Genomic DNA, 18588 nt, shown 5'->3' with positions numbered 1-18588 from the left:
AATCCCTGCTTTTTTTTTTTTCTAAATGTTTCTCACCACAAATAAATAAATAAAATAAAATTTCTTTTTTAAAAAAATATATTTTTATTTTTTAGTTTTTGGCGGACACAACATCTTTGTTTGTATGTGGTGCTGAGGATCGATCCCGGGCCGCACGCATGCCAGGCGAGGGTGCTACCGCTTGAGCCACCTCCCCAGCCCCAAAATAAAATTTATTGTAAGCTCATTAAAAGTGTTTTAGTGTTTCACATTTGAATGTATAGTAAATGGATTTTTGTCTACAGAATTGAGGATATAGTGCCTTTGGCCACCCAGATTCCAGTTTGCCCGTATCATCATTGTGATCTGTGTCCAAGACACCTGCTCTCACTCATCTTTCCATCCTGTGAAGGCCAGCCCACTGAAGCCTTCCTCATGGTCTCTTGCTCACCTCTGATGATACTGTGCTGCTTAGGAGATCACATGTTTTAAGTCCTTGAGAATGGTTGTATGTCAGTGGCAGGGGCACCTTCTGGTAGGTGATTTTTTTGGCTGTTCCATCATGGAGCAGACATCATAGTAGTGTTATGATTGTACATGAAGTAGCGTGTTTCACACCCAAACTGTGTTAGATAGGTGAGGATTCTGGGTTGCAACACTGCTTCTTTACCACACCCTGGAAATGCTTCTGTCTTAGGTTTATTTGCACCACCATCATTACAGGCAGGAGGAAATTCTTTCACAACAGACACCAGTGCACATGTGTCCCACTCTTGACCAAAGTGTCCTTGAGTGGAACATGGCTATGTGGAACATGACCTTATGGTAGTGAAGTGATTGCTTTTCAGTAGGTTATTGACAATCCTTGCACATTCACTGTTGCTATGAGATTTAGATATTCGTGTCTGCTGTTCATTAAGAAAAATGTTTTGAGACTTATAAAACTTTGCAATGTTGTTGTTTGGACAAGGTGACATCTTTGGGTCATTGAGTTCTATCTAAAACATGTTCCATCTTTCCCCTTACCTCATTCTGCTTTGACAGTAACCTTGAGAACTCATCAAATGTTTGTGTTTATTAATCATTGTGCGTGTTTTCTATTTTATTAATTTTGTTATGGAGAAATGCACCTGCAAATATATAATTGTTCTCTTTGTGTAATCCCACAAGATGAATGCAATCTCCAGTTCACAAATTGTGGCAACTCGAGTGTCAGTTTGTCTGTATGCTGTCTGTAGGGGAATCTTCTTTGTGATCCATGCTCAGAAGTCATGGGTGGGGACTGTTCTAGGCATTTCCTTAAAGAAGGACCAATAGGCTTTCAGAAAGAATCAAGAGATCAGTGAATGCCGTGTTGTCTACATTAACTGTCTAGGCACAGTGACCCACTGTGGTTTTCAGAATCTCTCTAAATTGCTGAGTTCTGTGATTGCAACAATTTCATACTCAGCTTTCTTTCCTAAGGGTAAGTACTATTGGGGATGCTAATATTAGGTTTCCACTGCAGAGAAGGCTGTTAGGACATGTAATAGAGGTGTAACCAATAAAGTGACCCAGGATTCTGTCTTACTTCCTGTCAACTCACCAAGGGAAGGAAGTAAATACTTAGTTGCTTTCCCTCTGAGTGGCCCAATTCTAGTGTTAAAATGTGTGTGAGGAATTGAGTGCAGGAAGGATTTGATGGACCAAATCATGGAATTTCCAAACCAGAAATTCATAGAGTCCTCTGGACATCAAGTATGTTGAGTACATATTTCTTCTGCTGTCAATCTCTCCTGGCCTCCAGTAAACATTTGTGGGATATTTTAGATCTCAGTGACCTTGGAGGATGTGGCTGTGAACTTCACCCAGGAGGAGTGGGCATTGCTGGATCCTTCCCAGAAGAACCTTTACAGAGATGTGATGCTGGAAGTCCTCAGAAACCTGGCTTCTATAGGTAGTAATGATGTTTTTTAGTTAATCAAATAGAGAACTCATGTTTATTTTGGTCATTTATATAGAACATGAAAAGGGAATACATTGTTGAATTATTGCAGCATAAAAGACACCTACAATTTGGCAAAGCATTTCTGTCTCCTAAAACTTCATAAAGATTGTTCTGGTTTCTCATTTTAGAAAACAAATTGAATGAAAAGAACATTGAAGATGAGATCAAAAATTCTGAGATCATTCTAAGGTAATTGTACCCACAAGAGAAGTTCTTGAGAGAATCTGAGAATGTCATATAATTTTTTAAAACAGACCAACTCAAGAAGTATGCACAATTTGAAATGTATTTATTCTTATAAGATTTTTTTCCAGAAATATATACTTAACTGTAAAAGATATTCAGTCTTTTCCAAGTACTTGGCATGCCAAAAGTATATGAAATTTCATGTGAATATCACTATTTGAATAATCACCATAGAGCGGCTGCATTGCAAAGGATTTTTTCCTTTCAATCACTTGATTTTCAGGCAATTTGAACACATGAGAAAACCTAGCCTTTACCTGATGTTGGTAGTAATGTAAGCCTAGAACCTATAAATAAGTATAAAATCATGAATGAATCCAGCATTGATAATGTGCTGGTCATTCTTCAAAGAAGCCATGTGGTAAACTTCAACGGCCATGAAGATAGTTTGGGAAAAGTTTCAATGAAATTCCAGTTCTTAACTGGACAAAGAAAAATTTTAATAGAGTAAATTCATGTGGTTGTTATATGTGTGCCAAAGACTTCATATGCCCTTCATTCCTTCACAGGCAGATCACATCTCACACTGGACACAAATGCTACAAGCACGAGGAATGTGAAGAGAAGCCATGTGAATTTAAACACTATAGTCAATCCCTGGTTTCTCTCAAAAGTGTTCACACACAAATGTTAATACAAACTGGAGAGGGAACCTATGAAAGTACAGTACGTGGGAAAGTCATCGGTTCTTCCAGTGACATTCAAAGGCATGAAGATACTCATACTGGGTGGCAACCCTATGAATATCAACAATGTGGTGAAGCCTCATCTTCTCCCACAGGTGTTCAAAGACACATGAGAACACAAAGTGGAGGTAAACCTTTTCAATGTGAGGTATGTGGGAAAGCCTTTCATTTCTCCTCTTTATTTAGAAGACATGAAAGAATTCATTCTGGTGAGAAAGTCTATCAATGTAAACAAGGTGGTCAAACCTTTATTTCACAAACAAGTCCTCAAAGGCACAGGATCACACACACGGGGAATGCTCCTTTCAAATGTAAGGTATGTGGGAAAGACTTTGCTTATCCAAGTTTACTTAGAATCCATCAGAGAATGCATACTGGAGAGAAGCCCTATGAATGTAAGCAGTGTGGGAAAGCCTTTGCTACATCCAGTCACCTTCAGATTCATGGAAGAACGCATACTGGAGAGAAACCCTATGAATGTAAGCAGTGTGGCAAAGCCTTTTCTACATCCACTTCCCTTCATATTCATGGAAGAACACATACTGGGGAGAAGCCCTATGAATGTAAGCAGTGTGGCAAAGCCTTTAATAGATCCACTTCCCTTCAGATTCATGGAAGAACACATACTGGAGAGAAGCCCTATGAATGTGAGCAGTGTGGCAAAGCCTTTGCTACATCCAGTTACCTTCAGATTCATGGAAGAACACATACTGGGGAGAAGCCCTATGAATGTAAGCAGTGTGGCAAAGCCTTTGCTACATCCACTTCCCTTCAGATTCATGGAAGAACACATACTGGAGAGAAGCCCTATGAATGTAAGCAGTGTGGCAATTTCTTTGCTAGTTCCAGTTACCTTCACATACATGAAAAATCTCATACTGGAGAGAAGCCCTATGAATGTATGCAGTGTGGCAAAGCCTTTGCTACATCCACTTCCCTTCAGATTCATGGAAGAACACATACTGGAGAGAAGCCCTTTGAATGTAAGCAGTGTGGAAAAGCCTTCACTCATTTCTCTGGCCTTCACTCACATAAAACAATTCATACTTCAGAGAAGCCTTATGCATGTAAGCAGTGTGGCAAAGCGTTTGCTAGGTCCAGTAACCTTCGCAGACATGAAAGAACACATACTGGGGAGAAGCCCTATGAATGTAAGCCATGTGGCAAGGCCTTTACTAGATCCAGTGAGCTTCACTCACATGAAAAAACTCATACTGGATAAAAGCCCTATGAATGTAAGCAGTGTGGGAAAGCCTTTGCTAGATCCCGTTTCCTTCATATTCATGGAAGAACACATAGTGGAGAGAAGCCCTATGAGTGTAAGCACTGTGGAAAAGCCTTCACTCATTTATCTGGCCTTCACTCACATAAAACAATTCATACTTCAGAGAAACCTTATGCATGTAAGCAGTGTGGCAAAGCCTTCGCTCGTTCCTCTAGCCTTCATTTACATAAAAAATTCATACTGGAGAAAAGCATTATGCATGTAAGCAGTGTGGCAAAGCCTTTGCTACATCCAGTCACCTTCGCAGACATGGAAAAACACATACTGGAGAGAAACCCTATGAATGTAAGCAGTGTGGCAAAGCCTTTGCTAGCTCCAGTATTCTTCAAAGATGTGGAAGAACACATATCGGAGAGAAGCTCTATGGTTGTAAAAAATGTGGAAAAGCATTTGTTACATCTGCTCAGCTTCACTTACATGAAGCAACCCATGGTGGAGAGAAATCATAGTCATGAAAACAATTGGCAAAGTCTTCTGTTAATAAGCTTTCACTCATTAACATGTAATAAGTTTTCTGTAGAAAAATTCTTAGAAAAAAAGAAAAATTATTTGAATATGAAATATGGTAAAATCAATATTTCTTGTCCAATTCAAAGAGAAGGAAGTGCTCACATGTTTGAATCTATCTATAGATAGTACTGGGGATTTAGTCTGGTGGTCATTTATTACTGAGCCATGGTGAAGGCGATTTCCCACTCACTGTCTTGACAGGGTCATAGTGACAATTAATGCTGGTAAAGCCGCGCTGGTTGGTGGGAATCCGAAACCATGAGACCCTTTTTTTATATAATTGGGACTTTTCATTTTCATGCTTATGTTTCTGACAGGAGGCTTGAGTATGTTAAATGCCAAACAAATTAAATATCAGATGGCTAGACCATAACAGGTAGTTCATGCATTGAAGGCTGTTCTTCTTCCCCTCAGCATATCAAGGACAAAGTAGAAGGCTGTTCTTCTATCTCAGTACACTGAGGACAAATCTGATAATGGACAACAAACATCCTCTGAAAGGGCACCACATTGATTATATCAACTAGAACCCAAGCTCATATTTCCAGCCTCTTAGAAAACCTAATCATTATGCTTATTTTACAAAGCCCACCATGTGTAGTCTCATTTTTGATTGAGGAATGTTATATTATACACTTAGGAAAGTTAAAACATTTAAAGATATAATCTTCTCTTTTTATAAACCCTTTTTTACTTTACATAGGGTTTTATGATGAATATAGTTAATATTGGTGGAAAGTGGACTGATGTTTACAACTTATTTTATATTGAGAAAAATTATAAAGATATGAGAACTAGTGCCCCTTGACTGAGAAACAAAGAAAGTCTTTGAGAAAGCAGCTCAACCAGTTTTATGAGAATAAATTTAGGAATTAATTTAAGTAGCTTTATAAGATATATTTTTACAACAATGTTAGAAATATTATCCTATTTACATTTTGGGGTTTAGAAATTCTTAAGTTTTTAGTTGTATGGGTTTCTGATATGTTTGAAGAATGATTTATAAACTTTAGGATATTTTAAGTATAAGATTTAAGGGGGCGTTTTTAGATGGGAATTTTAGATTAGAAATAAAGTAAAGGTGTACTTTAAATTTAAAGGTTAATGACAGGTTAGGAGACTTAGAGTCTGGTTAAGTAGTTTGGCATTAGTTAATAAGAAAATAGTAAATCCTGGGAAAATCTGAAAAATGTAAATTAGTGATGCATTTTATTAATGATTCTGTACTTTTAATAATTAAATAATTAAAGGTCATATCCTGGAAAATGGAAATTAAATTGTATAATCAATGGCGTATCTGAATCTATAGTGATGAGAAAAATTGCAATAAAAGATCACCCAGAGAAATCTGTATTAGAGCTCTGTCTCTGGAGATTGCTCCAACGGAATGACTCCTGTCTCATCTTTTCGCCGACACCACTCATCCTTCAGGACCCCAGCAGAGCCACAACCTTTTTCCCTTTTGTTTTGAGACAGGGACTTGCAGAGTTCCTTAGGGCCTTGCTTAGGTGCTGAGTTTGGCATCACAATTGTGATCCTTCTGCCTCAGACCCTGAGTCTCTGGGATTAAAGGCAAACACTACTAGGTCTAACTGAATAATGCTTTAAATGTGAAAAATTCGGAAAATCATTCCATTTTTCTTGTTGCCTTCAAAGTCATTTCACTCACACTGGAAAACAACCCTCAGCACGGGGAAGATTGGGTACATTCTGTCAGCTTCCCATCCTAGTCCCGCTTTCCTTCTTTTATACGAAAATACTCACAGAGAGAAGCCCTGAGAATGTGATTAATGTGGGAAGTCTTCTAATTTTCCCAGTTTTTTATAAGGTCTGAGAAGACTCTTCTTGAAAGATTCATGCCAAAATGAATAAATCATATGCAAGTAAGTGTTCAAGTGTTTCCGTTTTGTTCAGTTGTATGAAAGGACTCATACTGTAGAAAATCCTGTGGAAAAGCCATGTGGGGCAGTATGCAGCTTTCATGGTTTCCTTCAAAGACATAAAGGGATTCACATCAGGAAAACCCTTCTGTTCTTTAAACAATGTGGTTACACTTTCACTTTTCCATGTTCTTTTTGAACATCATGGAAGAACTCACTCTGGAGAAAAGCCTTGTATATAAAAATGTGGTGAGACCTTCAGTTGTTTCAGATCCATTTAGACTTATATAAACTTGAGAATTTTTTATTTTAATTTCTTTTTTTTTTTTTTTTGGTACTAGGGATTCAACCCAGAGACACTTAACCACTGAGCCATATCCTAATTCTTTTTAATTTTTTTTCAAATATTTAGACATGGTCTCACTGAATTGCTTAGGTCCTCACTATGTTGCTGAGGTTGACTTTGAACTTGTGATCCCTTGCCTCAGCCTGCTTTTCCAGTGGAATTACAGTCATGCAACCCCTTCAGCAAGAATCCTCTTTTTTTTGAGAAAACCAGTGTAGGCGTGTAAAAAGGGTGTGTGTCTTCATTTCTTTCTATTCACAGGTAATAAGAATGCACCCTGGATTGGATGTAGGAATTGTGTCAACATGAAGATGTGAAGGCAACATGTTTCTCCCAGTTAAATATCTCTTCTTGTTAGATTTAATTTTTCTCTCTATATTTTTTGCATCTGCAGTCAACTCTCTGATATGATAACATAATCTTACATTTACTATGTATGTGTGTGCAAAATGTAGTGTGTAATATAATTTTGTACTTAGAAGTATGCTATACAATAGTACACAAGATTTGTAGTTGTGACAAAATAAAATTTATTTGTTGTGACAAAATAAAAATTATGAGAGGTTTTAAATATAATTACCAAGGTCATAGAAGAGAAAATAAACATTATTAAGTTTTTGTTGAAGTGCTTTTTAAATTCTTCCCAAGGGCCTCAGTATGTTGGTGAGGCTGGGTTTGAACTTGGGATTCTCATTCTATAGCCACTGCGATTACAGATGTGCTATCATGCCTGGCTCCTGGATGTTTCTTGAAACTTTGTTGTAAATCAATATGTGCCTTCTTTCTGAGAGTTTACAAGTCCTAATTGATTCAGAGGCAAGAATTGCTTTTTAATGTGTTTATGCATACTAATGCCCTTCAAGCTCTAAGATTCTAGAATGATTCTGAGCATCATAAGTACATTAATTCACACCTTATACTCCAAATTTTTATATTTCCAGTTGGAGTAAACTGAAGTCCACTTGAAAAAAGTTTACTTTAGGTAATTTCTGTTGAAAACAGGGTGGGAGAACTGCTTTAGTATTTAAGGAATTAAACTATTCATTTCTGTTAAGACATTATGATAAAATGAAATGTAAGTAATCACTGAGTATTACAGAATTTTTTCTAACAAACAATTTTATTGTTCCCTGTGCAACAGACACCAGCTATGCAACTTTGCAGAGTCACATAGACTATGGAATGTTGTCTGGTGCTCATGTGAGTGTTCTCTAGAGCACCAAGTGAAACTACAAAAGCAAACACTTGGGAGGGGTGAGTTTTGTCACCCACACATGCACACTCACACCCACGTGCACACGCATGTACAGGATCAAGTCACCCTTTTCTCTACATACCCTCCCTAGTGCAGTTCTTTCATCCTCACTATGTAATTCAACTATCAATTTCTTTGATTTTTTTTCACAACGTTGCTGCCCACTACTTTTTCTGAAAAATTAATTTTTCATGAGTTCTCAATTTATTGTTTTGTGTCTTTCTAAAGTTTGGTTACACATTGTGTATGTGAATTGAGGCCTTTATACTCCAGCATTCTGGGCAGATTGGCTAAATGTCTCTTTTTTTCCTCCTTTGCTCCCTTCTTTCCTTCAGATTTCACCCAGGAGTGCTCCACCACTGAGCTTCCCCCTAGCCCTTTTATTGTTATTTTTTGAGATGGGGTGATGCTTGCCTCAAACTTGTGGTCACCCTGCCTCAGCCTCCTCGCAGCTGGGACCATAGAGATGTGCCCTTTTATGCCCTGCAACTGACCTCTTCCTTTTCCTTGGTGCCTTATTGGCCTGTTGATGACTCTGGGACCACCACTCTGTCACTCATGTTTCTACTAAGTCTCATGTGTTGTGTTGTATGTAGGCACATTAAAGTTGTAATTTGTATGTATTGTTTGGAGAGGCACCTTCTCAAAATATACTTTGCCCTGTACTTAATTGACTGGATTTCTATTCCTTCTCTTTCCCTGGGACCCAATATTGCCTTGTGCCTGCTAGACAGGCACCCTAGCACTGAGCACTCCCCTAGCTGAGGTTTTGAGTTTGCTGCTGCTATATGCGTGGACCCCACTGATGACCACGTCGGTAGATGCAGCTCTGCAGGTTTTCCCCCATGTTTTCACCTGGTCCCTTTCTTATTAAACATGTTTAACAGCAGGGAATTTTAACCACTGACATCCAACTTAGCTTTTCTCACCCTGATTAATACTTAGGTCAAATATGCCAGAAAACACAGGCTGGACTTCTCTCTGTGTTCAGGGTACCTCAGTAGCCCTGGGAACACCAACCATGTGATGATTTTCTTTAAACACAGCATGTGATCAAAACTAGGTAAGGAGGGTCCCAGTCAGATGTCCTAATGTACTGGTGCCCCCATCTGCACCTAAGAATCTTAAGTAAGCTCTACCAGCGACCCTCACCATAATTTTCTTTAAAACAAATATCAGGAAAAGGTTTTGCAAAGAAATCAATATGTGTTAGAATGAAGATGTGATGATGTTACTTCTTTTCTGGTAAAGCTTGGAAGGCCTCTGAATAATCTCAAAAATGACTAAAAATTCACTTTCTGTAAACAACCAAAAAAATTGTTTTTATGTAGGCTCCTACAAAAAAAAAAATGTAAACCTCCACCCTCTCCCACTGGGTGTAAAGGTAATGAAATTCCTACATCAAGGTCCAGAAAATTTTAGGTGATACCTTTCTGAGCCCTGCAGTCAATGAGTCTGCTCCTGGAATCTCCCCCAGGTGTCCACCCTCATGTGCCCCACATTACTAATGCAGCCTCTACTGGCAAAAGATTTCAGATGGTAGCCAAGAATTTTTCTTTTAACTGTAACAGCAGGGTCTGTGATTAAAATTCAGGAGCACTAGTTTCAAGGTTCCTAGATACTTTAGAGCTTCCTTACCCAGCAGTCATGACCAAACTGAAGTCCCCAGTTGGTGCAGCACCCTGGAGGTACTTCATGAAGGCAATACCCCTCTTGACCCTACAGCCAATAAATTTCCAGGAGTCCTTTCCAGTGCTTTCCCTGTTTTGCTGGGGGGTCCTGCATATTACTATAAACTTCTGGGTGTTCTTCATATGCTCTGCTTGGGTCATTGTGCCCAGGATGCCTGGACATTGCTGTTCGTGGGGTCTATTAATTACTGGAGCAGGATGCACATGCATGGATGCCCATTTACTCCTGTGTCTGATGAACTTATTGGGCCACCACCACCCAGTCATATCTGGATCTGCTCTTCACTGTTGCCTTCTTCCCTGGACTGCCTGAGCTCAGAGTCCCCTCTGTTCTCCACACTCGTGTTCCTCTTTCCTGATGGCCTTGGTGGCCACCAGGGAACATACTCCCTCTCAGCCTCATGGGCTCCCACCAGACCCCTCTCAGCACAGGGGCACCATGGTGTATGCCACAGGTTTGGTATCTCCCCCTGTTGTGGAGTCTTGGTACACTGGGCCCCAGGGTCAACCTGGTGTGTGCCGCAGGGTGGGTATCTCCCCCTGTCCTGTGGAACCCTGGTACACTCTACCCCTACCCTAGGTACCCTGCCAGGAGGACAGGGGGCCTCCAGCAGAGATCCTGGGTTCTGATCTGCTGTGATAGTGTGATTTAAGGACAGGACAATGACCTCCATTGACCTGTCCTGTGCCCACCCAGGGGAAGACTCTGCAGGGCACCTTGGATGTATTATGCTCCATGGAACATGCCCCCAGGGAGAACTGTGTGTCATCTGTGACTGGCTGTGATTTATAATTTGTTTTTACTTGTAGTTTGAGATAAACACAAATTTCATTCAGCCCAAAGTGAGTCGACCAAATGGGAAAAGGGTCTTGGGACAGAAAGATTTTTTTTTTCTTGGAGAGCATATTTCTTAGTGCTGCTGGAATGGAGACTGCATGATTTGGAGGGAATTTAAGAAAAGCAAAGCAAGTGAAAACACTGTGACATGGGGTTCTGGAAGTGTAGTTTCAGCTGCTTCAATGGATAAAAATTAAAGTGGACCATTGATCTCAATTTGGTGTATTTTTACATAAGAAAAAAAGATTCTCCCATTGTTGAACCAAGTTCATGATGGCTAGGCTGCTTCCATGTGAGGTGCAGACTGTTTTATTAATATAACATTATAGATAGGTGTTATAATGTTAGCAGACTAGAACACGGGTAATAAAGCAGACATTGTGTTGGCTTTTTTGACACACAAGAAAAGATATCTGATTTATGTGTCATTCATTATCTGTCTTCCCTCTTTTTTTTTCCTGTTGAGAGCCACAGCCAAAGGGGCCCCAGAAAACTTCCAGCTGCCAGCAAACTTCCAGCTGCCGGCTGATGATTGGCTCACAGCGGCCCCAGCAACATCTAGCTGATTGGCTCCTCTGCGGTGATGTTCATTGGGCCGTTTCCCCGCCCTTCAGACTGCCAGCTGATGATTGGCTCACAGCGGCCCCAGCAACATCTAGCTGATTGGCTCCTCTGCGGTGATGTTCATTGGGCTGTTTCCCCGCCCTTTCAGACTGCAAAGCTGATGATTGGCTCACAGCGGCCCCAGCAATATCTAGCTGATTGGCTCCTCTGCGGTGATGTTCATTGGGCTGTTTCCCTGCCCTTTCAGACCACGGAGCTGCTCATTGGGGACTTCTTTGGCTCCATCCACGCAACCCAGCCAATCGGCCTCAAGAACAGGAGGATTGTGGGAGGTGGTGAGGCTTGTGTGGGTGAGAGGCTTGTGGAAGCCGGTGGTGGCAGTTGGGCTCTGAGGGTTTTTTTCCTGAGGAGCTGTTTTGTTTGGCATTTGTAGTTCTAAAAATAAAGTTAGTTTCTTTTGACAAGTGGCTCCTGAATTGTGCCCAGCCAGACTGCAGCATTTGGTGGCCCATACGGGGATCAAACCCGCGACCTTGGCGTTATCAGCACCAAGCTGTTTTACTGCAGCTGCCACAATTTGCCCTTGTTCATTAATGTCTCTGGCATTTTAAATCAGAATAATTATGTCCATCTCATGGTAGGTGAGTCATTGACAGTCCTATAGAAAATAAAAATGATAGATATTGTTGTAGTGTATTATTGTAGTGTGTTTTTTACTAGCTAATAACTAACTTACTGAAACATGATACATGAGTTTATCAGTCTGATCTGCTTATTTTATGTTGATTTGAAATGATATTTAAAGAATAATTTACTTTTCTCATTTTTTTCTTTTCCTAATTATCAAAATTCATGCCATCATTAAATATAAATTGCTTCATAAATACTCAGAATTCTACCTAACTTATTTTACAATACACTTGTCCATCCTAATTTGAAATAACTGAAGTTCATTTAAAAGTTTTGGCTTTTACATTAATGTAAAGATATATAGGGCTGGGGATGTGGCTCAAGCAGTAGTGCGCTCGCCTGACATGCGTGTGGCCCGGGTTCGATCCTCAGCACCACATACCAACAAAGATGTTGTGTCCGCCGAGAACTAAAAATAAATATTAAAAAAAGATATATATATAGTGAAAATTTTCAACCATTTTTAAGTGCATAATGTTGTGCTATTAAGAGCATTCACACTGATGTATGACCATCACCACCATGCATCTTCAGAGGTTTTTAATCTGTCCAAAGTAAAACTCATGAAAACCTCTCTCCCCTTCCCTTAGTCCCAGGCAACCTCCACTCTAATTCCTGTTTCTGTTTATTTGACTCCTGTGGCTAGTTCATGACTGGCTTCTTTCATGAAGTATAGTCTCTTTAATATTCATTGTTATTGTGGCCTATGTCTCTATGAACTTTTTTTGTCATCACAGTTTATCATTGTTATATGTATTAAATTTTGTCATTCACCTGAGGATGGATATGGCACACAGATAACTGTTTTACATTTATTTATTTATTTATTTATTTATTTATTGTTACTATTTTGTGTGTGTGTGTGTATGTGTGTTTGTGTGCACCCCACTGGTGAAAATACTGCATCATTTTTTAACTCAAGGATAATTATTTTGAGGAATCACTGTACCGCTTTCCACATTGGCATCAGTACTTCAAATTTCCAAAAAATCCAGCAAAGCTTCAAGTTCTACACATATTTTGTCATTTATTTTTGAATAAATGTTTTTCTAGTGAATGTGAAATGGCTTCTCATTGTGATTTTGATCCTTTTTTCCCTGAGGAGTACCGGCGCAGAGTATGTTTTAATGTGTGTATTATCCCTTTGGATATGTTCTTTGGAGAAATTCAGTCTTTAAGTTCTTTGTTCATTTTCTGGTTGCTCTTTCCCATTCAGTGTGCCCACACAATACCACTTGTGTGGATCTTAATATTTCATGATGTGAGCTTTCCTCAAGTCTAGTGAACTTTGGCTCTAATATAATATATAAGCCTAAAAAGCACAAAATTATTGGCGGTACTTCTCAAAATTGTCCAGTGATGAACTTCATCAATACAGGAATCTTCTATACTCATCTGATCTGCATATTCTCAGGATGAAAGGTCCTCCTTCCACTTTGTCAAATGTCAGATCTTGTGTTCAAATTCATTTTTTGAAGGGTTCATAAAGCTATGAGTTTGGTGCATAAGCATCCCAGAAGCACAGAGACATACCACAAATGCTGTTTGTGAAGAGCTTGGGCACAGCTGGGAAGCTGCAGTGAACATAGACATAGATGTCAGATATGGTAATGACATTCTACTGAACTCTGGAGATTGGATGAAGACCCAAAAGAGACTGGGTGGAGGTGAACAGTGAAAATTCAGAGTATGAACTTCTATGATTTTGTATGTGAGGTCTTCGCAATAAGAATTCAGTATGAATTTTAGAACAGAAAAAAAAACATGATGTTCTCTGACTCAAGATAGGCTGCACCTGGGAATGTTGTACAAAGAACTCAAGAAGTGAAAAAAAAATATTTTCTTACGTAAATAATTAAACAAAGAAATTTTGGAGGTAAGACTTAAAAAATAAATATGGAAGAAATAAATGATGCTGCAATGATCTTAAAACATTTTGTAATATGGACCTCTATTGGATGAATTTAAATGAATTTTCTATGCCTATATCCTGGAAAAATAATTCCTTATACTAATTTGTAAATGCATTCGTGGATATGACATTCATATCTTACTGAAGTTGTAAAAAATGTTATTGTTCACTAAATTTCCAAGTTTCTTAGAAAACATTTTGGTCAAAATTTGTCTCAAAAAATATTAATTTTTAAAGAAGAACATGATATTTCTTTTTGACAAATGCAAAAAGTGGTACTTAATTCAAGATGCACACGTTTAATGAATAACACACATGCTGATTGCAGAAAGAAATTTTTGCAAATTGACTTAATAATCATTACTCAACCTACTGATTCTTGTTTGTCATACCAAGGTGAACTGTAATAAAGTTCTGTGGCAAATTGTGATCAATTGTCCACTGATTTCATTTGATTGGAATTGTTTTCATCATAGAGAGTTAGCTCGTTGGGCACAGTGTCACACACTTATAACTCCAGGCGACCAGGAGGCTGAGGGAGGAGGATGACAAAGTTTTCCTCATCACCTTAGTGAGGCCCTAAACAACATAGCAAGGCCCAGTGTCAAAATAAAAATTAAAAGGTCTGAGGATGTTGCTCAGTGGTTGTGCACCCCTGGGCTTAATCCCCAGTACCAAATAATAAAAATATAAAAATAGATTTAGTCTTTCCTCTTCATTTGCATTGCTCTCATTTTCCGAATGGCTCTAATTGACAACCTCTCCATGATCCTTCTCACCCTCCTGGAAATCCTCCTCCACACGTTCCTCTATTCCCTGCTTATTTGACTGTCCCTCATTGATGTAAGTTACATCTCCACACATATCCCTAAGATGGCTTCCGCTTTCTTGGTTCAGTGAATGTGAAATTCAGAGTTTCTCCTTTCTTTCTTTAATAAGTAGAGATACACAATTCCTTGTATCTTTGTTTTTTGTTTGTTTGTTTTGTTACTGGGGATTGAACACAGGGGCACTTGTCCACTGAGCCACATCCCCAGCCCAATTTTATATTTTATGAGAGACAGAGTCTCACCGAGTTTCTAAGTGCCTCACTTTTGCCAAGGCTGGCTGTGAACTTGTGATATTCCTGTCTCAGCCTCTTTAGGGATTACAGAGATTACAGGCTTACTCCACTGTGCCCTGTGATAATAGGTGTTTAAAAAGGGCTTTATCAATTTCTGTGCTCTCATCACATATACACTACATATCTATCTCTTACTGCTGATTTACAACCATCAATCATTTTTTTCTGCTATGTCCCCATCATTTTGGTCCTGGTTTGCATGAAAATCTGGGTCCAGAACGCAGTGTTTGTGAGCACCACCTTTTACTTACATTTTCATTAACTGGAATCACTTTTTTGTGGTCAAGTCTTTCTTGCTCTCTGTTGTATGAACTCGGGGCAGAGGAGAAGACCTACTCCACTTGAAGCATCCACTTTACTGTGGTGACTTTCTGCTATGCACCCTTTACTTACACTTACCTACATCCAAGATCCCTCTGGTCTTCAGCAGAGGACAAGGTTCTGGCTGTCTTCTATACCACCTCACCCCAATGCTCAACTCCATCTTCTACAACCTGAGGAACAAAGAGAGTTTGGGGCCCTGAGCAGATGGAGCCAGAGGGTCTGTTCTGTGTAATGTAGATAAACATTCTGGCTCTTTTCCCAGAACTTAGCTACAAGTCCATTCAACAATGTATAGTAACTGAAAATATTACTTCACACCAAGAGTGTAGAAACTAAAAACAATCTAGGTCTCACTTCAGGTCACACTTCAGGTCTGTACAAAATTGTCTTATAAACATGTGTAATTTGAAATAAGACTTTAATGGTATTGTCCACTAAATATAAATGTGTGTATTTTCTGCTAATGTACTATCAATGAGGAGATTTTTTTTTCTTGCTCTTGCTAAAACAAGATTGGAAATTGTCTACCTGGATTAGCATTCAGCATAACAATTTCATTATATTCAATTTATCTTCTAATATTGTTAATTTTATTATTTATGTACATCAAAAATAGGAAAAGCAAATTTGTTGTGTAAAGCAGTAAATTTTGTATTTTCATCCCCTCGTTGTATGCATTTAACCATTATGAATTATCTTTATTTCAATTTAGAGAAATCATTACAGAATTCACCAGAGAACTCATAAGAAATATTAACTCTTTATTTTTGATGTCACATGTCAAACTAATGCTTTTTTTGTGAAGACTGAATGCTAAAGGAATGAAAATCAATGAGGACTCAGAGATGCCAGCGGAGGTCAAGGGTGAGGGCAGGGGAGATATAATATGGAAAGGCCAGGGTTCAGTCTGATGAGCAGAATTAGGTACATTGAGGGCCTTCTACCATCCTCTCCATGCTCAGCACACAATCCAGTTACATTCCACATAGCCACGGCTCCTTGCATATCCACACTGTAAGTCAAATGACGCTTTACATTCTACCTGCCACATTGCATACTTTTACTGAAATAAGTGAGGGAAAGTGAGCACGTATACACAAAGATTTTAAGTCATACTTACACATATTACAATATGTGCTAAAATATTTAATTTGAGAAAAAATAGACTATTTTACTAAGGTTTTCTAGAATATTTCTAACTGGAAGAGGTTTGGTATAAATTTCTGATGAATCATTGAAAAATAAGAATTTTATTATGCAAAATTGACAATTCTTTAAAAGTAATTTATGTTCTAATAATATGTAATTCTTGCTATACATGAAATTTATATCATCCAGGTTTTAAACTTAAAAAAAAGAAACACACACACACACACACACACACACACACACACACAAACACACATGCACATTGATATTTGGCAGGAGTGAGTATCCAAACCAGAGACGTGCACCTATGAGTCAAATTTTCCACCTCTAAGGTATATTCTTGGATGTAAATTTAAATACAAAACTCATCAACAGCATTCAAAGATTCTCACAGAGAAGTGCTCAGAAACAAGAGATTTGTTTACCAGCTTCTCACAAGTCTGTTCTCACCTCTTACACAGTTTTACACCCAAGAGAAGACATTCTCAAATAAAAACAGACAATGTCTCATGTTTACCAGCAAGGCCTTTAAGGATTTCTGTGCAGAGTGGAATATTAAACATACCACTGGTATTCCTTACAACCCTCAGTGGCAAGGAATAGGAAAAAGAGCCCACAAAGAGCTGAAGGCTGCCATTTGAAAAGAAAAGGGGGGAGACAGTGCCTCCCCATGGTCTCCCCATTGTATTCTTTTTTTTTAAAAGAGAGAGTGAGAGAGGAGAGAGAGAGAGAGAGAGAGAGAGAGAGAGAATTTTTAATATTTATTTTTTAGTTCTCGGTGGACACAACATCTTTGTTGGTATGTGGTGCTGAGGATCGAACCCGGGCCGGACGCATGCCAGACGAGCGTGCTACCGCCTGAGCCACATTCCCAGCCCCTCCCCATTGTATTCTTAAGACTATCCTCTTTGATTTACAGAGAATTATTTTTGTTTGTTTTGTGGTACTAGGGATTGAACCCAGGGGCAGGCACTCTACCACTGAGCTACATCCCCCTTTTTATTATTGATTGATTGATTGATTGTGGTGCTGGGGATTGAACCCAGGGCCTTGTGCATGTGAGGCAAACATTCTACCAACTGAGCTATATCCCCAGCTCCCACATAAATCAAAGGCATTTCTGTATATCAGCGACAAAACTTCTGAAACGGAAATGAGGAAAAACACTCCATTCACAATATCCTCAAAAAAAAAAAAAATACTTGGGAATCAACCTAACAAAAGAGGTGAAAGACCTATATAATAAAAACTACAGAACCCTAAAGAAAGAAATAGAAGAGGATCTTAGAAGATGGAAAAATATACCCTGTTCATGGATAGGCAGAACTAACATCATCAAAATGGCGATATTACCAAAAGTTCTCTATAGGTTCAATGCAATGCCAATCTAAATCCCAATGGCATTTCTTGTAGAAATAGATAAAGCAATCATGAAATTCATATGGAAAAATAAAAGACCCAGAATAGCAAAAACAATTCTAAGCAGGAAGTGTGAATCAGGTGGTATAGCGATACCAGATTTCAAACTATATTACAGAGCAATAGTAATAAAAACAGCATGGTACTGGTACCAGAACAGGCGGGTGGACCAATGGTACAGAATAGAGGACACAGAGACTAATCCACAAAGCTACAACTATCTTATATTTGATAAAGGAGCTAAAAACATGCAATGGAGAAAGGATAGCATCTTCAACAAATGGTGTTGGGAAAACTGGAAATCCATATGCAACAAAATGAAACTGAATCCCCTCCTCTCGCCACGCACAAAAGTCAACTCAAAGTGGATAAAGGAGCTAGATATCAAATCAGAGACTCTCCGTCTGATAGAAGAAAAAGTTGGCTCCGATCTACAGATTGTGGGGACGGGCTCAAAATTCCTTAATAGGACACCCATAGCACAAGAGTTAATAACAAGAATCAACAAATGGGACTTTCTTAAACTGAAAAGTTTCTTCTCAGCAAGAGAAACAATAAGAGAGGTAAATAGGGAGCCTACATCCTGGGAACAAATTTTTACTCCTCACACTTCAGATAGAGCCCTAATATCCAGAGTATACAAAGAACTCAAAAAATTAGACAATAAGAAAACAAACAACCCAATCAACAAATGGGCCAAGGAC

At 38.8% G+C, this 18588-nt stretch overlaps 2 protein-coding genes across 2 annotated transcripts in view; both read left to right on the top strand.

Moving 5' to 3' along the window:
• Nucleotides 1-1792: 1792 nt before the first annotated feature.
• Nucleotides 1793-18588, top strand: part of LOC308639070 (zinc finger protein 442-like) — a 186599-nt gene continuing 169803 nt past the window's right edge. Inside the window, exon 1 of the transcript XR_014019972.1 lies at nt 1793-1915. The gene's annotated coding sequence lies outside the window, so the exon portion shown is untranslated. The remainder of the gene's footprint in view (nt 1916-18588) is intronic.
• Nucleotides 2111-4180, top strand: LOC308639069 (uncharacterized protein). The gene is made up of 2 exons (XM_081277053.1): nt 2111-2155; nt 2722-4180. Exon 2 carries the CDS (start codon nt 2840-2842, stop codon nt 4118-4120), a length of 1281 nt encoding a protein of 426 aa, XP_081133179.1. The 5' UTR covers nt 2111-2155; nt 2722-2839; the 3' UTR covers nt 4121-4180.

Source organism: Spermophilus citellus, assembly GCF_964194105.1.
Source record: "Spermophilus citellus genome assembly, chromosome: X".
NCBI lineage: Eukaryota > Metazoa > Chordata > Mammalia > Rodentia > Sciuridae > Spermophilus > Spermophilus citellus.
This window is presented reverse-complemented; position numbering and strand designations above follow the sequence as displayed.

What these genes read in the sequence shown, in the direction of transcription:
- LOC308639069 (XM_081277053.1), top strand. Translation starts at nt 2,840, where the DNA reads ATGTTAATACAAACTGGAGAGGGAACCTATGAAAGTACAGTACGTGGG.